At 38.7% G+C, this 14,462-nt stretch overlaps 2 protein-coding genes across 2 annotated transcripts; one reads left to right on the plus strand and one right to left on the minus strand.

The window, feature by feature from the left end:
• Window positions 9,578-10,349, plus strand: LOC107642814. The gene has a single exon (XM_016346289.2). It carries the CDS (start codon window positions 9,713-9,715, stop codon window positions 10,022-10,024), a length of 312 nt encoding a protein of 103 aa, XP_016201775.1. The 5' UTR covers window positions 9,578-9,712; the 3' UTR covers window positions 10,025-10,349.
• LOC107642813 lies at window positions 10,219-11,828 on the minus strand. Its single transcript, XM_016346288.2, has 5 exons — window positions 11,649-11,828; window positions 11,486-11,538; window positions 10,891-11,082; window positions 10,707-10,802; window positions 10,219-10,604 (listed from the first exon to the last, which is right to left on the minus strand). Exons 1-5 carry the CDS (start codon window positions 11,703-11,705, stop codon window positions 10,436-10,438), a joined length of 567 nt encoding a protein of 188 aa, XP_016201774.1. The 5' UTR covers window positions 11,706-11,828; the 3' UTR covers window positions 10,219-10,435.

Below are 14,462 nucleotides of genomic sequence, written 5' to 3' on the forward strand. Positions count from 1 at the left end.
AAAAAAAAAAAAAATTTAAATAGAAAGTAAAAGCATCAAAGAAATTGAAAAAATATTTTTTTTGAAAAGTTATAATTTATATTTTTTTATTTTTTAATTTTTAATATGTTTAAAAAAAATTTAAATAGAAAGTAAAAGCATCAAAGAAATTGAAAAAATATTTTTTTTGAAAAGTTATATTTTTTTAATATCTTTTTTTTTAAATAATTTTTAATAATTAAAATTTAACACATATAATTGATTAAATTGTGTTATTTTTGTTAAAATTAGGCCAGAAAAATTAATTTAATAAAAAAATGATGAATCAAATTTTGAATTAGTTTAAATTAATATTATTTTTTATAAAAAATAACTACAATACCCTTTGTTCTGGCAAGGACACTGCGCTTGATCTATACGTCGGTCTGGGTGTCCGGTGAGTACTCCTGAGCCGACGTTAGCCTGGGCCGACGTTATCCTTGTGAACTCGAACCCAAGCGTGGTACCTGCAAAAAGGATTCCGACGCTCAAGTCAATAGCAGAATAAAATATAACTGAGATCGAATATATGAGGTTGGGAATAAGCAGCTTAGGGCGGACTGAATAGCCTTATTGAGTGAAGGTATTTCCTTCGACGTGCCTTGTTCAATTCTCTTCTTCGGATTTATAGGCTCAGCGTGTAGCCTGATCGGTCAGTGTGATCCGAGATTTTAGTGAGTGGATTAACCAGATATGCTGGCATGCATATTGGTTCCGCGATTCGAGTATATGGGCGGTTTTGAAAAGCGGCCGTTGCGTCGAGGTATATCTCGGATGTGGCCGAGATTCTTGGGTGCAGTACAGAGTCTCCAAGCTTGACTTGGTGTATGCAGCAAGTTGAGCTTTTTTATTGAAAGTATACCTCGGTGCAGAGAGGTTGAATAGCTGAGCCCCCAAGCTCAACGAGCGTACAAGCTTGGGCTGAAAACTCAGATGGGGTTTTCCAAGAATGAATTTTGACATACCCACTTTATTATTAATTTGTTTTGAAAAAGTAATTTATGTTGCTTTGTTAACTGGGCCGCAATTAATGTGCACGTTCGGCGATATTGGAGTCCAACCGTTTCCTCTCGTACTTTAATTGTTTATCGAATTCCCACTAAAGTAGTGGGTTGTAATTGAATGTATATGTTTTTCAACACGAGCCTTCAGTTTTTGCAAAAAGGTTTTTGGTGAGTTAGGGACCATGTCTTCCAGAGGTTAGTCTTCTTGTCTTCTTTCTGTCTTGTGCATTTTCTTTCGGGCTCCATCTTTCGTTGTTTTTTTCTAGGAAAAATGGTTAAAGAAAAAGAAAAAGAAAAGTTGAAAGTTGTCGAGGAGGACAAGGAGAACCCTTACCATTGGGTTCACGATGACGTAAAGACTCGGGCTTCTTCCTATTGTAATCAGGAGTCGGTTCAAGTTTTGGTGCTTGCAAGATTTGTTAGACCTGGTTCTGATGTCGGTTTCGAGTTCCTCCCTTGCTCCGGTCAAGATAGGGTTTGTGAGAGGAGAGGAGACTGTGGTTACTTTTATATGTATATCCCTTATTTAACTGAGTTGCATGTAAAATTTCTGTTTTCATATTTTGAGTACAAGATTTTGATTCAGCTTAACTGTGCCCCTTCGCAGTTACACCCGAATTCATGGGTATTTTTGCGTGCATTTGAAGTTCTGATGAATTTTTTAAATGTTGCTCCTTCACTGAATGTTTTCTTTTCTCTCTTCCAGTCTAAAGGGGTTCGGAAAGGGCTTTGGGTTTTTCTAAGTAGTTTTCCTGATCGCTCTCTATTTTTACTTTACAAGTCTTCCTTTAAAAATTTCAAGTCCATGTTTGTAAAAATTCGTGCTTTGGAGGCCGTGTATCCCTTTTTCCTTGATGAAGAAATGATAGAGAAGTTCCCTTTGTACTGGTGTTCGGAGCAGTTACAAATTCTTGAGACTGACGGTATGAGCGAGGAAGAGGACTGTTTGTTAGAATTTCTGATTGAAAATTTTGCCGCTGGAGAGTGTTTGCTTATCCCTGATTTATTGAAATATGATGCATAAAATGATTTTGAAGGGCAGAAATTGTATATAGGTACTGTTGTTTTTGCAAGTCTTTGTGTTGTGCTGCTATATTTTTACTGACTTTCTTATTGTTTACAGGTAGCAAGATGCCCAATCTGAATTCTGCCAAATTTCAGGCTTATCTGAAGAAGAAAGGTGAGAGGGGTGGTAGTGTATCTGGGGTTATGAAGGAGGCTGCTGAGGATGCTGCATTCTCTACTGCTCAGGCTCCTCCATCTCCAAAGAAAAGGAAAACTGTTTTGGAGAATTCGCTAGAAGTGATTTCCGAGGGTGATCAGAATGTTGTTGTGAAATCTGTCTTTGATCGGCAGTGTCAGCTGCATGGTTTCCTGCCTAGTGCGAACCCTCACTCAATGTTTATGGCCTTTTTATTTTTATTCATTTATAAGTGTGCTGAAGATATTTTGCTTTATGTAGATTGTTGCTTCTCGGCTGCTGTGCGTTGGCCGTACTACCGAGCTGTTAAGTTCGGAGCAGCAGGTCCTGATTGAAAGGGCTGCATCCTCAGAGCGTTTGTTAAAAGAAAAGGAGAAAGCTGTAAGTGATGTCACCGCTAAGGTGAAAGAAAAAGAAGATGAAGTAGAGGACTTGAAGGAACAGATCAAATTATTGAAGAAAGAGAAGGAAGACGAAGTGGGATGTCTTCAGGAGCAAATCAGGCTACTCCAGGCTGATTTTAAGGAGAACGATAAAGTTAAGGGTGAAATGACTGCTCGTCTAAACGAGCTTGAGGAGGAGAAGATGGACATGTTTGTGGCCGGATTTGATCGCGCTGTCAGCCAGGTTTCATTGTTCGCCCCTGACTTTAACATTGGGAAGTTGAATGTGGCAAAGATTATTGTTAGTGGTCGGCTTGCTGACGATGAAGGTGTCGAAGACCAGGTTGAGAGTGTTCCTCCTCCTTGATGGAAATTTTATGTTGTACTATTGTATTTTCTGTTTATGTTGGAATGTTTTGAACTTTGTTTCCGACTTTGTTTGTCGGTGGTTGTATGTTTTGTGAATACTTGTTTAGCTTGTATGTTGCTGTTTTTGTGAACATTGAATATTTCGCAAGTTTCATCGACATATCCGACTTTAAGAGGTCGGTTTTGTTAAGTTGATATGCTTTGAAGCTTTGTATAAGATGGAAAATTTTGTTGAACTGCTTAGTGTATGAGATGGTCGGCCTCGTTAAAACCTGTCCGAGTAAACCCTCCTTAGGGAAAAACCTCGTGATCAGGAAAAAGACTACCTGGCCAACTCACAATTACATTGAAAAAGATTTAACTGTAATACACTTTCAGGGACGAAATGTTCCAAGTGTTGGGGAGGGGTGTTCCTTCTATCGTTTCCAGGCAGTACGCCCCCCTTTTGACAACTTTAGAAATTCGAAAGGGGCCTTCCCAATTCGCGGCTAACTTTCCCTTACCTGGTGGTTTCGTATCTCTTCCATTCGTCGCATGACTAGGTCTCCTTCTTGTAGTGTTCTCGGCCTTACTCTTTTGTTATATTGTTTCCTTATCATCGTTTGCATTGCTTGCTGCCATAGTTTAGCTAAGTTGCGTTCTTCATCGATTAGGTCGATCTCGGTTGCTCTATCTGTCGAGTTGTCTTGTTCGTTGAAGTATTTGGTTCTGCTGGATCCTTGGCTGATTTCGACTGGTATCATAGATTATGCGCCGTACACTAGTCGGAATGGGCTTACATTCGTTGTTGTGTGTGGTGTTGTGTTATAGCTCCGTACTACTTCTGGTATGAACTCAGCTCATCGCCCTTAGCATCTGTTAATTTCTTTTTTAATGCCTGCAAGATAACTTTGTTAGCAGCTTCTGCGAGCCCGTTGGTTTGTGGGTGCTCGACAGAGGAAAAATGATGTTTAATATGTATATCTGTAAGATATGATGCAATTTTCCTATTTGTGAACTGCCTGCCATTATCAGACATGATTTCCCTAGGTAAACTAAATCTGCATATTATTGACTTCCATATGAAATTCTGTACCTTTTCGGCTGTGATTTTTGCGAAGGGCTGCGCCTCTACCCACTTTGTGAAGTAATCGATGGCTACAAGTAAAAATTTTACCTGCCCCGTCGAGATAGGGAATGGGCCGAGTATATCCATCCCCCACTTATGAAATGGCCAGCTGATGTTTGATGTATGCAGGAGTTCGGTTGGGTTGTGGATGAGTGGTGCGCACCTTTGGCATGCATCACAACATTGTACCTTGTTGTTGCAATCTTTTTTCATTGTTGGCCAGTAATAGCCGGCTCGTAGGGTTCTTGTGACTAGGCTCCTACTTCCAGTATGATTTTCGCAGATTCCGCCGTGTAATTCGTTCAAGGAAGTTTCTGCTTCTGCTGGCCCGAGACACTTCAGAAGGGGTATGGAAATCCCTCGTTTATATAGTTCGGCCTCCAGTAGAGTATACTGAGCTGCTTTGTATCTGAACGACCTCGGTGTCTCACCTTCTGGTATCTCTCCGTTTCTCATGTAGTTGATAAATATATTTCTCCAGTCTTCTTCCTCCTGTGATATGCTAAGGACAGATTTTGTATCTAAACTAGCCTCTGTTAGTGTAATATGGTGGAGATTTTCCGTTTGTTCGGTCAATCTATGCGTGGCTAGTTTCGATAAAATATCGGCTCTATAATTTTGATCTCTAGGTATGTGTAGTATTTCAAATTTTTGAAAAGACTTTATTAGGATTTTGACCGAGTTTAAATATCTTTCTAAGAGTGTATCTCGTACCTGAAATTGGCCACTTACCTGTTGCACCACGAGTAGTGAGTCACAGTGTACTGTTAGAAAAGAGATTCCTACTTCCTTAGCCAATCGTAATCCTGCCAGTAAAGCTTCATATTCAGCTTGATTGTTTGTTGCTTGGAAGAGGAATTTAATCGATCGCTCGGCCTGGACCCCTTCATCATCCTTTAGGAGGATCCCTGCTCCGCACCTGTTTTCATTTGACGCTCCATCTACATACAATTCCCCCTTTTTGTTCTGTTCGTCTTTGTACGCGAATTAGGCCACAAAGTCGGCTAGTGCCTGAGCTTTAGGTGATCCTCTTGACTGATATGATATGTCGAATTCAGAGAGCTCAATCGCCCATTTTGTCATTCATCCTGCTAAGTCGGGTTTTGAGAGTATTTGTCGCATGGGGTGTCCCGTGCGTACTATGATCGGGTGCGTCTGGAAATAATGTCTCAGGCGCCGAGCCGTAACCACCAAACCAAATGCTAGCTTCTTTATTGTTGGATATCTTAGCTCGGCGTCCTGTAGGACTCTGCTTACGAAGTAAACTGGGTGTTGCTCGTTCTCTGTTTCTGTTACGAGCACAGAACTTATAGTGTTAGCTGAAATTGAGAGGAACAGTAGTAGTGGTTTACCTTGCTCTGGTTTCTGTAATATAGGCGGCGATGCTAGTATTTGCTTGAACTCGGAAAATGCTTTTTCGCAGTCAGTCGTCCATGTGAACTTCTCTGATCTTTTTATGGTTTTGAAGAAATGATAAGATCTTGTTGCTGCAGCTGGTAAGAATCTTGATAAGGCGGCTAGGCGCCCTGTCAATCGTTGCACTTCTTTGATTGTTGTTGGCGATTGCATGTTTAATATGGCTTGGCACTTGTCTGGACTAGCTTTTATACCTCGGTTTGTTAACAGAAAACCGAGGAACTTTCCTTGTTTTACTCCAAACGCGCATTTTCGGGATTCAGCCTCATGTTATGTGTTCGTAGCTGTTGGAAAACTTCTTTTAGATCAGCCTCGTGTTGTTCTTCAGAGCTGGATTTGACGACCATGTCATCGACGTATATCTCAATGCTTTTTTTGATTTGGTATTTGAATACTTTGTCCATTAGTCTCTGATAAGTGGCACCTGCATTTTTTAGTCCGAAGGGCATTACTTTATAACAGAAGTTACCTTGATCGGTTATGAACGTTGTCTTATCCTCGTCGTTCGGGTGCACTTGGATCTGATTGTATTCCGAATATCCATCCATAAAGCTTAGCACTTTGTAACCTAAGGTATCATCTACAAGTCTGTCGATGTTCGGCAGTGGATATGAGTCCTTTGGGCAGGCCTTATTCAGATATGTGAAATCTTCACACATTCGCCAGCTTCCTGTGCTCTTTCTGACCATAACCACGTTGGCCAACCATGAGAAGAATCGGACTTCTCTGATGAAACATGCATCGAGAAGTTTTTGTGTTTCTATTGCTGCTGCACTTCTTCTTTCGGCTCCCAAATTTTGTTTTTTTTTTTATGTATAGATCGGGCATTCGGGTTAACTGCCAGCTTGTGGCAGATAAAGTTTGTGGGCATGTCGGCCGGTGTCCAAACAAATAGGTCAGCATTATCTTTCAAGATGTTCTTCAAATGTTGCTTTCTTCCTGCAGAAAAAGCTGATCCAATGTTAGTATATTAATTATCTGTATGTAATTCTACCTTTTCCAGATCATCCGTCGGAGACGGCGGCCATGGTCATCTCTTGGATCCATGTCAGTTAGTCGCAGGATATGTTCCGAGTTATACACCGAGTTAATTCCCGGGATGGGTTCTTTTGCGGTCTTCAGCAAACTCGCATTGTAACATTTTCTGGCCTCTTTGTGATCGGCGTGAACAATCGATATTGTGTTGTCCTGCAAAGGAAATTTGACGCACAGGTGGATGGTGGAGACGATGGCTCCGAAAGAATATAGGGATGGGCGACCTAAGATGATGTTGTAAGGGTTGGCGCAGTCAACCACTAGAAATTGAATGTCCAGGGTCTTGGAGTTTGGAGGTTCTCCTAATGTTGTTCTCAACTAGATGTAACCTGATATGGGGACTCTTTCGCCCGAAAAACTTGCCAGCTCTCCTCCTGATGGTTGTAATGAATTGTCGCTCAATTGCATCTTTTTGAATGTGGAGTAGAACAAGACATCAGCGCTACTTCCTGGGTCGAGCAGCACCTTTTTCACGGTCAATGGTCTCATGCTCACTGAAATCACGACTGGGTCGTCTAGGTTTGGAGTTCTTGATTTGAAATCAGAAGCACCGAAGTTGATGGCGGCCGAGGAGGTTGGTGCTGAGGAGTCTTGTTGAATTCCCTCCATCGTCATCATGGCTCTGTAACTTTGCTTCCTTGCTGTGTTCGTTATTCCTCCTCCTGCGAAATCCCCTGAGATGCAGTTTATGATTCCTTTGGTAGTTGGGGTTTCGACTGGGTCTCGCCACGATCCTTTGTCTCTGCGTTCTGACTTATACTTCGGTTACTTGTATCTGCGTCCTTCTGACTCCTGGAGCCGATAATAACCCATGTCTTGCCAGTCTCTCCAGCAAATCCTTAGCAGCTACACACTCGTCGGTGGTGTGACCGAATTTCTGGTGGAAGGCGCAATGCTTCCCTTTGTCTACATACTTCTGATCCTGGTACGTTCCGGCCTTGACTGGCAGTTTTGTCAGTCTGTTGTGCAGTATGTCCTTTATGATGTCCTCCCTCCTTGTGTTAAACCTAGTATATGAATCAAATATTGGGGTTAGTTTAAAAGATTTTCTATGGTCTTTGGCATTGGACCTGTTTGACTTGTCCTCGTCTTTTCGCGAAGGTGGCCTTTCGTTCCTTCGTGTTTCACGCAGTTCTTCTATTTCAATTTGTCCCGTGGCTTTGTCTCGGAATTCTTCTAGCGTCTTTGGTTTGGCCACAATTATGGCTTCTTGGAACTTCCCTGGTCGGAGCCCACTTTTGATGGCATGCAGTTGCACTTCTGGGTTTAAGTCGGGGATTTCCATGGCCGCCGTGGTGAAACGCGTCATGTATTCCTTGAGACTTTCATGCGGGCCTTGCTTGATTGTGCTGAGATAGTCCGAGTCTCTGACATATATTTTTTATGCTGCGAAATGATTGATGAACATCTTGGCGAATTCGTCAAAGCTAGTTATGGATCCTGCGGGCAAGTTAGAAAACCATAGCAAAGCAGCTCCATCCAGGAAAGTAGGAAAAGAGCGGCACAGAATGGGGTCGCAATCACTGTTGAGGAACATCATGGATTCGAACTTGGTGACGTGAACTTTTGGATCCCCGATGCCTTTGTACGGTGCCAGGGTTATCGAGAGTGTGAAATTCAGAGGCATTTTGTAGCTCATTATCTCTTCGAAAAATGGATTAGCTCGTCTCCTCCCATATTTGGGGGGAGTTTCTGCTGTTTTAGCATTGGATTCTGACTGATGCTCTTCGTTCTGCTCGGGATTTGTCTTTTTACTATGCTCCTTCTTATCTCCGTTGTTTTGTATTGCCGCCAATAGTTCGGTCATCCGTTGATTTTCTGCTAGTAGCGCGGCATTCGCGGCAATGAGAACGGTGTTAGCTCGGGGAGAATGATGAGTTTCGGAATGATCCGTCATCGTCCTTTTCCTGCGAAGAAAGAGAAATGTGTAGCAGATATGGGTAAGCTAAAAATAGATATATCCTCAGGGGGGAATTAACGCCCGGCCCCACGGTGGGCGCCAAATGTTCTGGCAAGGATACTGCGCTTGATCTATACGTCGGTCTGGGTGTCCAGTGAGTACTCCTGAGCCGACGTTAGCCTGGGCCGACGTTATCCTTGTGAACTCGAACCCGAGCGTGGTACCTGCAAAAAGGACTCCGACGCTCAAGTCAATAGCAGAATAAAATATAACTGAGATCGAATATATGAGGTTGGGAATAAGCAGCTTAGGGCGGACTGAATAGCCTTATTGAGTGGAGGTATTTCCTTCGACGTGCCTTGTTCAATTCTCTTCTTCGGATTTATAGGCTCAGCGTGTAGTCTGATCGGTCAGTGTGATCCGAGATTTTGGTGAGTGGATTAACTGGATATGCTGGCATGCATATTGGTTCCGCGATTCGAGTATGTGGACGATTTTGAAAAGCGACCGTTGCGTCGAGGTATATCTTAGATGTGGTCGAGATTCTTAGGTGCAGTACGCCCCTATTATAGAAAATTACTAAAATACTCTTAATATATATATTAATTTTGAAAATTTTAAATTCTAACTCTTTTCTTTTCTACTGTCATAGTGTTAAAATATTAATTTATATCAACTCAATTTAATTTATTGATTTTTTGACTAAACTAATTTTTTTGATCTAATTTAAAAAAAAAAACAATTTTAACACCTTTATCTAAGTGACTCCTTTTATTTCCTGTTTACTAATCTTCTTTTGTTTGCAGTATACTAGTATACTGTTAGAAAAATTTTCAAATATCCTATAATAACGAAATTCAACTAATTTTAAAATCGAAATTCTAAAAACATTTGAAATTCTTCAAGTTAATTAAAGTTTCCTTCCTTTCTCTCTAATTTCTATCGTTTGACATCACACTGTACAGCCAACCGAATTCATTGGTGGTTTCATGATAATGTATTGAATCACGATGCATTCGCAAGTTTCCACGCACTCTTTTGTCCCTACCACCACACTTTCGTTTGCACTGCATCCCCTTTTGAGAAAAAACAACGGGCTTTGGCCTTGAAGAAATAAATAATCGATCCCCTTAAGCGAAAACCACTAGCTATCCTATAGTAGTAAAATTAAAACAGCGGAGCTCAAATGCATTTATATCTATGGCATAGAACTACTTTCTATAAAATATTTGAGCTTGCTCTGTCATTTCAACTCTTCTTGAGCAGAAAACAGAGAAAATGGCTTTCATTATTTCCAGAGGTGAATCTACTTTCTCAGAGACTGAGAAATCAAGTCTTGAAGAACACTTAGAGGGCAAGGACTCTGCAATAGTGGACAAAATCTCATCCGAGCTCCAGTTGAAGTCATCTTTGTCATCCAAGGCCTCATCTCAAAGCCTGAGCAAACAAGCTGTTCTTCAGCGCATCCGTCAGCGAAAGCTGCTTAACAAAATCAAAAGCACTGTTGAAGGTTTTACCAGCAGCTCCGAAGGCAATACGGCCACGGAGCAGAGGTGGCTCCAGCAAGAAGACTCTTTCTCTGCACCTTGACCTTAAGCTACCAACGAACAAGTGTATACTATACATCCCGATATTAGACATAAGACTAGTGAATTATTGATTAATTGTGGGCTGCTAACGTTAAGGTTGCATTTGCGGTCGAGTACCAAAATTGTAGCACTAGATTTTCATTAGCAGAACTGAAGTTGTATTTTGTTATTTTGCATTCAAATGTCTTTGGGCTGTGTTCTAAACGGGAAATTCTTTCATAGTTATTCCTTCATCTCAATGTATCTCAAGGTTTGGGAAGCCTTTTCCTTAGAGCAAAAAACACTCTGGATAAATAACTATAAATATATCTTGGATATCCTATTTTAGTACAATTCTCCCAGTACAAAAATCAATAATATCAAAGATGAAACGCTTGCACCTATTGGCAATAGAAAAGAAGCAAAAAAATGCTCACTTCTGTAATATCACACCAGACTTAGAAAGGAGCCGAAATGCTCTGTTGGAATTGTTCAATGAAGAGGACGATCTCTGGACTGACATTTTTCTTTTTTTCAAGAACTCTAAGGCACCCTGTAAACATTGAGGAGGGCCTAGTTCGCTCAAAATAACAGGTTCCAAACTGCAAACCATTATCAGAATAGATAATATTAGAAATTAACAAGCAACATGATTAATACATTAATTGCTCTTAGAAATAAATAAAGGATGAAATCCCCCTCACCCTGAGTTCTTTGATTTCCTCTTCTTTGAAGTGGCAAGCTTTGTTTTAGCCTTCTCCTTCTCCTTCTCCTCATCAGAGTCAGGCAAGAAAACTTGTCTGCAAATGAATTATGCACTCTTACATACATATCTAAACCATTATGCACATTAACATTGCACAAGAGAGAAAGAGAGGTGACACATACTTCTCACGAGCTGCCAGCATTTTCACTATGTCATCTGGAAGAAACCCTGAAGCTGGATTTGAATTATGCTGAGGCTCAGAACCTGATACATCATCTTCTTCACCTTGAGCAGCATCCTTACTTTCTTTGGATTGTCGAGGTGTTAATTTCTCAGCCCATTTCCTCCTACGTTCTTTCCCTTCGCGAGCAACCCTATTGAGCAAAGTCATGTTAGACAACATTCACAACCGCTTAAGTTGACAAATTTTTTATGACTCCAATAATAAATCCTGGAAAGTAACTTGAACAAAGCTGAATAACACACAATCATATCTCATGAATTTGTAAGTTCTCATCATAAAAATAATGTTAGTCCGAATGCCTTCATAGTTTTATCACTTTATGCATACACTTAACATACCAGATATGTAGAATTTACAAAGAGATTTATTTTTGAATAAAATCGTCTGAAGCCTCGCATATTTCAACCGAACATAGTTTGTGGATTTAACCAAATAAATAAATAAATAATTTCTAGTTTCACTTGGGAGGGAAACAACTGAAACTGAAATTTAGGTAAGCATAGAAAATAACAAAGCAGTAAAGCGTTTCATACCTAGCTTTACTTTCTTTTTGAATTTTGCGAATCTCCTCGTCTTGTTGTATACCCTGTGAAGCGCAAGCTTCGATTAAGCACAAACTACTTATCCAATAACAAAAAAGGATTTTAATTTTGATGAATTGAACGGAGAGAAAAACAGGGTGAAATAAGGAAAGACCTGCAGAGCTGTGAATTCCTCAGGGGCGTCGGAATCACTATCTTCTCTGTCAAACATTATTGAATATTGATGCAATTTCGAGTTTGAATCTCTTCTCTCTCTCTCTCTCTCTCTCTCTCTCTCTCTCCTGTGGAATCGAATTAACAAGAGCTAGGGTTTAAGCTTGTTCCGCATGTTTTAATTTTTCCGTCATTGTTACCCTTGTGAGGAATTGGGCCTGAAATTTTTTATTGGGTCAATAGACTTATTGGCAGTTTCTATGGACACTATCTAAACAGGATATTCAAGACAAAAAAAAAATATATTCAACGCACACAAGGCCTTGACATGTAGTAGTAGTAGGGGTGTTCATGGCGCAGCTCGGCCCTAAACATTTTAGCCGGCTAATTTGGTATAATTTACTGGATATAGGGTCGGATAAGGGTTTTAAAAATAAATTCGACCATTATCTTAGGTCGGATCTGGATCAAGACTAACCCAACTTCACTCGACCCATGTGCATCATAAGGGAACTGAAAAAGATATATATGTTTTAAATGAATTTCAATATTATGTTATATTTATCATAAGTTTCTTGTTTTATTTTTAATCATACTTATTGAATTAGAAAATAATTCAAAGAAGCATCAAATTAGAATTTATGGACAAATTCAAGTTCAAATACGAATATCAACTTTTTGGTAACAAGTTTCTTCTTTATAAATAAGTGTATCATAAATAAGTTTCTTTATAAATAAATATTTTTATAAATTATTGTTAAAGTTTTAAAGACTTGATTTTCACCCAATTTAGACCCATATAGTTGTGGCTCAAAAATATTTAGATTTTATTGGGTTTATGACTCAGTTAGAGTCTAAAAAATAGATCTAGTGTATATTTAGAATCGAGTCTGGACCAGAACAAACTCGATTTCATATGGCTATGAACATTTTTAAATAGTATTAATGATCTTTGTTTTGCAATATGTGCATTTGGATTTGAGACTCCTCTAAAATTAGGAGTGGATGAAAAATTTTAATGTTGGATGTGTGAGTGTTGTGATGTTAATAGCTAAAGTTAAGAGCTATCCAATCTATTCTCGAATTTCTCTATTAAGGTGTAGTCAATTAGCCATTTTTTTATTTTTTATTTTTGAATAAAATATGAATTTAAATTATTATGAAAGGAATTCAAAATTTAAATAAAAAGAAATATCTAAAATAAAAAATATTTAAATTTATTTTTAAAATTCAAAATCATTTTAAAAATTTTAAAATTATTATAAAAATTCTTAATTAAAAAAACATCTAAATTGTACCCAAAAAAAATCCAAAACCTAACAAAAAAAATAACTAAAATTATTTTAAGAGTAAAGTATTGTTTTTGTCCCCAACGTTTGGGGTAAGTCCTATTTATGTCCCTAACGTTTAAATCGTCCTATTTGTATCCTTAACGTTTATAAAGTGATTCAATGTTATCCTACTGTCAATTATACTAACAAATCAGATTATATTTTTCAATTATTCTCACTTGGATGTATTCATTTTCAATTAGGTCTCACTTGGATGTGTTCGATTTTAATATTATATCCACTATTTGTTTTTAGATTCAATTATGTCCCTAGAAAAGTGAATTATGTAAATGTTGTAGGAATTAGTTTCAACATTTGATGAGCTATTTTCGGAGTAAATCATCGATTCTAACCTAGACATTTGTATTCTAATTTCAAGAAGAGATTTTTAAAACTCAAACTAAAGCGTTCATGATGTGTAATTGACGGCAGGATAACATTGAATCACTTTTACAAACGTTAGGGATACAAATAAGACGATTTAAACGTTAGGAACACAAATAGGATTTACCCAAAATGTTGGGATAAAAACGATACTTTACTCTTATTTTAAAAATTTTAAAACCTAACAAAACGAAACATTCAAAAAATATTGAAAAAACAACAAGCAAAAACTAAGTAAAAAAATCTAAAACTATTTAAAAAGTCCAAAATCCAAAAAGAAAAAACATAAAAAACATAAGAAAATGAAATATCTATCGAAACTTAAGAGAAAGAAACATCCAAAACTAGTAAAAAGAATAATCCATGAGAATTGCTGTGTTTGGGAAGGTAGGACTGTAGCGGTGATCGACGAAGCTGCGTTCACGAGGAGAGGACAACAGCGGGGCGTTCGTGAGGGGAAGACAGTGGCGGTGCTTGACGGTGCTGCATTCGCGAGGGGTAGGGAACGTCGGTGGTCGGTGGGGATATATTCGTGAGGGGGAGGGCACTACGGTGATGGTCGGCGGCACTGCAAGTCCTGTTGTAAGGATTGTCGCATGCGATAGTGTTGGACGAAGATGGAACAGCGCTGCCCAAGACACGCAGTGGAGAGAGAGGACGCAGGAGCAGGGACAGTTCCAAGTATAATGTTGTGGGGGCAAATGCCCCTACTATAATTTAGAATTTTTTTGAGTAGTACATGATATTAATATTTATTTGTCTCTATTAAATTATTAGATTTGATCCGATAATAATTTTTACTCAACTTTCGGTACTTAACAATTAATTTAAAAACTTTATATTAGATGTTTGTCAGAATGATCAATTCTCAAGTTTAAACGAGATTAGTATTCTTTCTTAGAAATCGACTCAAAAGAGTATTATTTATCTTCTTTTAAAATTAGCTTTAGTTGTTCTATAGTAACTGCATTAATTGAAAAAACTTTTCTAACTATGAATATCAATAAATAAGACTCGGCTTCTAATTATATTGGGAAATGAATTTTTAAATAATTATTTAGTGATATATATATATATTAAAAATATAAAACTTAAAGAAA

This window comes from Arachis ipaensis, chromosome B05, assembly GCF_000816755.2.
Source record: "Arachis ipaensis cultivar K30076 chromosome B05, Araip1.1, whole genome shotgun sequence".
Taxonomy (NCBI): Eukaryota; Viridiplantae; Streptophyta; class Magnoliopsida; order Fabales; family Fabaceae; genus Arachis; species Arachis ipaensis.

What these genes read in the sequence shown, in the direction of transcription:
- LOC107642814 (XM_016346289.2), top strand. Translation starts at nt 9,713, where the DNA reads ATGGCTTTCATTATTTCCAGAGGTGAATCTACTTTCTCAGAGACTGAG.
- LOC107642813 (XM_016346288.2), bottom strand. Translation starts at nt 11,705, where the DNA reads ATGTTTGACAGAGAAGATAGTGATTCCGACGCCCCTGAGGAATTCACA. An exon ending in AGGAATTCACAGCTCTGCAG is followed by an intron (nt 11,539 to 11,648) that starts GTCTTTCCTTAT and finishes TGCGCTTCACAG; the next exon opens with GGTATACAACAAGACGAGGA. An exon ending in ATGCTGGCAGCTCGTGAGAA is followed by an intron (nt 10,803 to 10,890) that starts GTATGTGTCACC and finishes ATTCATTTGCAG; the next exon opens with ACAAGTTTTCTTGCCTGACT.